The sequence below is a fragment of the Galeopterus variegatus genome, unplaced genomic scaffold (assembly GCF_000696425.1).
Source record: "Galeopterus variegatus unplaced genomic scaffold, G_variegatus-3.0.2 Scaffold27373, whole genome shotgun sequence".
Taxonomy (NCBI): domain Eukaryota; kingdom Metazoa; phylum Chordata; class Mammalia; order Dermoptera; family Cynocephalidae; genus Galeopterus; species Galeopterus variegatus.
In genome coordinates, this window is record NW_007753484.1 from 1 (window position 1) to 7,512 (window position 7,512).

Genomic DNA, 7,512 nt, shown 5'->3' on the forward strand with positions numbered 1-7,512 from the left:
TAAAGTCTGCCTTCCCCACTGAGCTGTCAGGCTTCTGCTCTGGCCTAACTCACTTTCTGTGCTAGGGCAGCTGGCTCTCTGGGATCCTCAAACTTGACCTGCCTGTTCTGCCTCAGGGCCTCTGCCCCTGCTGTCCCCTCTTAACCTAGTTAACTCCTACTATGCTTTTCTCAGCTCAAACATCACTTGCTCCGTGTGTCCTGCACATTCTGTAGTGGCAGTAACCACTGTTTGTAGTTACTGGCAGTGCACATGATCACAGGCTAGAGCCAGACTCCTGGGGTTCGAGTCTCAGCTCGGCCTCTTCCTCGCTGTGTGACCTTGGGCAGCTTGCCATACCTCTCTGCCTCAGTTTCCTCCCATGTGGAATGGGAGCAATAATAGATCTTTCGTCCTGGGGTTTTGTGTTAAATGACTGGCCAGGGAAAGCCTCCAGGAGAGCTATACGAGAGTGATTGGAGCATGTCTCTTTCACCAACTGGGTACAGACCCCTGAGAGCAGGGACCATGACTCCCCTGCAGCCATCATATCCTGGTGCCTGGAAGAGCAGGCATTCTATAAATATGAGTCAAAAGTACTACACTTTAGAGTGGATCTCTGGAGGAATCATTATCTTAATCCAGTAGTTCTCAAACTGGGCCCCTTGTGACACTAATTAATAATACCAGCTCACAATAATTGACCCAGGCCAGGCTTTCTCCTTTGATCACATCATCTCACCCTCACAACCATCTTGAAAGGTAGGTAGCGTTATGATCTCATGACCCCTATTTTACAAGTGAGGAAACTGCAGCACAGAGAGTTAAGTAAGTTGCTGGAGATCACACAGTAGCAGAATAGGAGTCAAATCCAGGAAGCCTTCCAGGAAACAATAAATGTTTGAAAAACATAGTCTTAACCCTAAGATGGTTATCTTTGTGACTGAAGGAGCTCTCCTCAGGGGCATCCTTCTCATCTGTTTCTGCCTGACTCAATTCTGGGCAGGTTTTCAAACCCAGTTCAAATGCCCCTCCTTCCTCCAGCCCACATCCCATGTCCTAATCCACTTCTGGACCCTCAGAGAGGAGAGGTGGCTGCTCTGTCCATGGCAATCTATCCCTTTGGGCTCGGGGACCCCTACTATCCCCTCTGGGCTGGGCTCTGACAGTTATCCCCTCTGGCTCTGGAGTCTTCCATGTTTGCTGCCCACCTGTCCGCCCCCTCTTCGTCCCCCGCTGCCTACACAAGCTCAAGCCCATCCCAGCTCTCCGGGGGAGACCATCCCTCACTCCCACGTTCCCTGCATCTCCTTTCAAAGCATGGCGCCTCCTCCACTGACTTTCCCAGCCCTCTCTCATGTCCTCACCTCCCAATTATTTCATAGTCTGCTGCAAACCATCTTCCCTAAAACCGTGTCAAAGGTCACTCATGGCCTAGTGGTCAACTCCTACACCAGGAATAGGGGACACTGCACTTAAATACTTGCCAGGCCTATGATAAGCTAAACTTAAGCCTCATGGTAAACCCTTGAAGTGGGGACTATTGTTATCCCCATCCTACAGATGAGGAAACTGAGGCACAGAGAGATTTTTTAGCAACATGCTAGCCCTGAGCCCAGGCAGGCTGGCTCCAGGAGCCACACTCTGGCTGCTCCACTGCACTGTCTCTGATGGGCGTCTGCAGCGTCAGTGTGGCCTCTCCTCCTTCCTGGCGTTCTCTCTGCCTTGCTCGGTGACGCCTCATCTCCCCCTCCCTCTGCCTCCCTCTGTCTTTCCCCAGTGCGTTGGCAGCTTCTCTGTTGCCTGCTTCTGAAATGGTGGTCCCCTAGGGCTCTGTTCTTGGCCTTGGTGAGCCCAGTCATTCCATGGCTTGCCACGCACTTGACACATCTGGGCTTCAGAATGACGGTACCCCCAACCTTCTCGCCGTCTCAAAGAGTGACTATGAGGGTCAAAACCAACATCACATATTGCCTAAAGTAAGTTTTGCAAACTGTAAAGTACTGGACAAAGGCAAGAGCTGTGACTGTTACCGTGATCGGCTCCATTCAGAGGTCAGTGCCCCGTCCCCTCCTCTAAATATTCTTGGAGCACGTCATCGGCACTTGAACATGGCATCTGTGAGTTGGAACTTGGCAGCTTTTGGACAGGTTGTGAAAATACCTGACAGCTGTTCAGACTACAATGTCGAGGGAACTTACCCAAATGGAAACTTAAGGGAATAGTGAGACCAAATATGTTACCTGAATGGGCCAACTGGGCAGGTCTCCAGGCCACCTTCCCAGCCTCCTGTAGCTGTAAAGAGGCGTGATTACGTTGCCAGCAGGCATCCGATGCTCTAGAAGAGGGAGCTGGTTAGACAGAGCAGCCCAGAATCCCTCAATTTATCATAGCTGAAGGCTGCAGGCCCAATGCTGTGAGACCCCAGCTCTTGTAGATGGCAGGGTGACCACAGGAAAAGACTTTTAAGTCAACAGATCTGGGTTTGGAGTCTCACTCTAAACCAAAAAATGCATCTCTGGTCCACTCTCAGTATCCCCATCTCACTCTCTGGGAAAGATTTTTAAAGCTCCCAAAATTTAATCTTTGCTGGANTGACAACACCAAGCCAAGGGTTAAGATCCCCTTACCGGACATCTTTAAAAAAAAAAAAAAAAAAAATCTCCTCTGGGGGAACAGTAGTCTTTCCAAAAAACAGTGCTGGGACAAGTGGATATCCACATGCAAAAAATGAAGATGAACCCCCACCTCCTATTACATAGAAAAGTTAACACAAAATGGATCAAAGTCCTAAACATAAGAGATAAAACTATAAAACTATGGGAAAAAAAACAGTAAATCTTTGTGACTTTGGATTAGGCAATGGCTTCTCAGATATGGCACCAAAAATACAGCCAACCAAAGGAAAAAAATGCATAAATTTGACTTCATCAAAATTTAACACTTTTGTGCTTTAAAAGATAACCTGTAGAACTGCAGAAAATATCTGCAAGTCATATATCTGGTAAAGGACTAGTATCTAGAATATATAAAGGAATCTTGCAACTCAAGAATAAAAAGACAAGCCAATTAAAACAGGCATGGGCTCTGAATAGACATTTCTCCCAAGTAGACAGACTAATGGCTAATACGTACATAAAAAGATGCTGAACACCATTAATCTTATTAGGAATGCATATCAAAACCACAATGAGATACCACTACACACCCACTAGAATGGCTACAATAAAAAAAGACAGACAATAGCAAGTGCTGTAAAGGATGCCGGGTAATCAGAACTCTCATACATTGCTGGTAAGAACAAAATGGTACAGCTGCTGTAAAAAAACAGTTTAGCAGTTCCTCGAAAAGTTAAACATATGGTTGCCATATGACCCAGCAATTCCACTCCTAGCTATACATGAGAATCGAAAACATATGTCAAGAAACCCCCAAAATTTGTACATAAGTGTTCATAACAGCACAATTCACAACAGCCAGAAAGTGAAACAACCGAAATGCCCATCTGTGGAAGAAGGATAAACAAAATGTGGTCTATCCATATGTAAAATGTTATTCAAGTCATAAAAAGGAAGTACTGATACATGCTACATCATGAATGTACCTCCAAAACATTATGCTAGGTGAAAGAAGCCAAATAGAAAAGGTCACATACTATATGATTCCAATTATATGAAATGTCCAGAATAAACAAATCCACAGAGATAAAAAGTAAATTAATTAGAGTTTTCCATGGGCTGGGGAGCGAAGAGTGGGTAATGACTGCTAATGGGCATGGGTTTTCTTTTTGGGGTGATGAAAACATTCCAGAATTAGATAGTGATAAGATGTGAGTTCACGGCCACCATCTCCTCCTGCCCCAATATGCTGTACCTGGCCTGAAGTCTTCTGATTCCTTTCTTTGTTGTTCCTTGTGGAAAGCCATTAGCAGTAACATCCAGTGGCTGCTCAGGAACTGCACTCCAGCTGATGGCTATGAAAAAAATGAGATTCTGGGGTTAAAACTGTTGTTTCCTGTAAATGCCAGAGGCATTTTATTAAAAGTATTTCTCTGACACTACAGGCCCAAGAGAGCTAGATATGACGTCAGAGACAATGACTACCACTTTGATGCTTGGCCTTCAGGGTACAATAGTATAAAGTAGTTCATAATTCATTATAATCATTATAATGGCTAATAATCATTGCATTTATTATATGCTGGACACAGAATAAATGCATTAATTAGAATTTCCTCTTAATCCTCATAATAACCCTGAAAAATGATATCTTCTAATCTGAAGATAAAGAAACAGAGGCCAAGAGAGGATTAGTAATTTGCCCAGGGTCACAGAGAACGTAAACTTGACTCAGTGTGGGTGTCTCCAAAGCTCATGTTACTGAGTGGTAAACTGTCTTCCCAGGCTGGGGGTTATTTAGACCCTCACAGGCCACTCTCAGTCAGGGGAGAAGTTACTCCAGGGCAAGTGTAACCTGGATCACTTACCTGCCCCACAAGGAACAAGTCGGTCTGGGCTGTTGGCCCTTTTTGCCTGCACTGCACAGCGGCTCTGTTCAAATAGCAAATCTGACTGCTGGATTTTCAGTTCTTGAACTCCAAAGCCTTTGGGTAAAGCTGAGACATTCTGACACCTAAATGTGAGGGAAAATGCATTCAGTTTAGGCACACTCCTACAGAAAAAGAGTATGCACATCATCACCCCACATCATCACCCCTGAGCCTTAGCGGGAGGCAAAGGTCTTAGAAGGTGTGTGGATTTATTTGCTCATGTGTTTATTGGGACAGGGACAAGAGAGTGTGCCAGAACAAAATCTAGATCTTAAGAACCTTATGGTTGGAGAAAGATCCCTCCCCATCACTCAGAAGAGATAACTAAAAATCAAGTCAGTGTCCTTCAGTGATGTCGATAATACCATACTGCATTCCTGATGTAGGCTTTGAAAAACTTGAAAACTTGAAGCAGAAAGTTTTTGTTGGCTCCTGATTCCCAGGGAATCCTTCAAACACACCAGAAACCAGAATTATCCTGTAATATAAAAGCTTGATTTTTTTCTCCTGTATCTTTCACACAAACTGGATGCCAACACATCATGCTGGTCTAGAACTGAGCAGATACCAACTTCAAGTCCCAGAAGAGGGAAAACACAGAAAATGTCCTGGGCCGAGTGCCTAGGGCTGCCCTTTTTTTTTTTTTTTAAAGAATATCTTTTATAGGCATATAGTTCACATACCATCAATGGTTCAAATCCAACCATTTAAAGTGTATAATTCAATAGTTTTTGGTACATTAATAAAATTGTGCAACCATGACTTTAATCTTTCTTTTTTTTTTTTGGTGGCTGGCTGGTACAAGGATCAAACCCTGAACCTTGGTGTTATCAACACCATGTTCTAACCAAATGAGCTAACTGGCCAGCCCCTGAGTTTATAACATTTTCTTCACTCCAAAAAGAAACCTTGCACTCATGAGCACTCTCTATCCCGTCAACCACTAATCTGTCTGTCTCTATGTATTTGCCTATTTTGGGTGTTTCACATAAATGAAATCATACAATATGTGGCTTCTTTCAATGTTTTCAAGGTTCATTCACATTGTAGCATGTATCAGCACTTCATTTTTTTTTTCTTATGTCTGAATAACATTCCATTGTATGGACAGACCACATTTTGTTTATCCATTCATCTGTTGAGGGACATTTGGGTGTTTCACGTTTTGGTTGTTATGAATAATGTACTGCTATGAACATTTGTGTACAAGCTTTTGTGCAGATGTATGTTTTCATTTCTCTTGGGTAAGTAGCTAAGAATGAAATTGCTGGGTCATATCCTGGGGCTACTTTTTGGAGTCTGCTTCAGGGTCTGTATGTTTGACACGAGGCTTCCCTGGCCATGGCTCTGCCCTGCCCTCATTTACTATAGCATTAATCGGGTCTGGCTGCCTCCTTCAGGGAGACCACACTTGTGTGGTCATCCTTTGTCTTTTTAAAAACTAAAACTAATGCTTGAGGGGTTTTTAATAAAATTATAATAGCAATATACTTGTGTGCATGCTATAGAAAAATTAGAAAATATAGCAGTAACAAAGAAGGGAAAAAGCCACACATAATACCACAACTCAGAGATAATCAATAATACCTTGGTGTACATCCTCCCACAATTTTTTCTATGTGCATATAAACTATAAGACCAAAATGAGCTGATTTTATCTTCTATATCGTTCTTTAAACATTATGAACATTTCCCCACATTAAACATTCATCAATATTATTTTTAACAACAACAAAAAAAATCACTTAATTTCCCACTGCTGGGTATTTCAGGTGTTTCCTTTTTCTTTTTAAAAATTACTACATACAAGCTAAATGTCTGAATACTTTCTTATTTTCTTAGGACAAACTTCTAGAACTGTTGAATCAAAAGTAAAGAGATTTTTTTAGGCTCTTTGGATGTACTCTCTGACTGCCTCTCAGAACGACTGTTCCAAGTGAGCCCGACCCCACTGCCCTCTCACCTCCCCATCAGTGCTCTGTGCATGGCTTCTTGGTTGTATGGGCACTTCCCAATGACCACAGCTGACAGGTAGATGGGCTCTTCCAGGAAGTGCATCAACAGTGCTCCTTGGCATCCGAGGACGTTCCATCGGGCCACCTTGTCACTGCAGGACATGGAGCAAGTCTTGTCTCCCCGGCCTGGCTTTACTCGGAGCAGCCCTACCTGGTGATATGCAGCACCAGGCTTCCTCAAGTCTCCAGTTTCTCCAGGCACACACTTGGCTCCAGTTCTATAAATGTCCACCACTTTGGCACCATTGGAGGCCATTCTGGTGACAGTGGCCAGTCCTTCTACAGCGAGATTAGAGCTGCTGACACCTGGTGGGACTGGGCCACCTCCCCACTTGTCAAAACTCTGATAGTGAGCTGCACCGTTGGCGACCTCCCTTGCAGCAGTTCCAGGCTCAAGCGTCATCTTTTTGGTTACAGGACTGTCAAGGTCTTCACATTTCCTTTTATTTTCAGGAGCTTCCTGGTTACCAATGGCTTCTCCTGATGGGTTGTTGGCCCAATCTCTGCTGGCAGGAGGGCAAGGTTGATCTTCAAACTCAAGCATTGGAATGATGGAGGCATCCCCACCTGTAGAAGAAGGAACCCATTAAACCAGTGATTCTCAAAGTGAGGCCCCTGGACCAGCCACATCAGCATCTCTTAGGAACTCGTTAGAAATGCAAATTCTTGGAGGGCCGGCCTGTGGCTCACTTGGGAGAGCGTGGTGCTGACAACACCAAGTCAAGGGTTAAGATCCCCTTACCAGTCATGTTTAAAAAAAAAAAAAAAATGCAAATTCTTGGGACCCACAGTAGACCAGCTGAATCAGAAACTCTGGAGGTGGGGCCAAGTGATCTGTGTTTCAACAAGATCTCCAGGTGATTTTGATGCAAACTCAAGTTTGAGAACCACTGCTTTAATCAAAGATCAATCTATTCTCCCATCTGACCTGAGATAAATTAAGAGCACATGCCCAAATTTCCCTAATAA

At 44.0% G+C, this 7,512-nt stretch overlaps 1 protein-coding gene across 1 annotated transcript; it reads right to left on the minus strand.

The window, feature by feature from the left end:
* Positions 1-3,791: 3,791 nt before the first annotated feature.
* On the minus strand, positions 3,792-7,102 carry LOC103583736 (tRNA-specific adenosine deaminase 1-like). Its single transcript, XM_008564973.1, has 3 exons — positions 6,492-7,102; positions 4,466-4,611; positions 3,792-3,952 (listed from the first exon to the last, which is right to left on the minus strand). Exons 1-3 carry the CDS (start codon positions 7,085-7,087, stop codon positions 3,792-3,794), a joined length of 903 nt encoding a protein of 300 aa, XP_008563195.1. The 5' UTR covers positions 7,088-7,102.
* Positions 7,103-7,512: the final 410 nt, after the last annotated feature.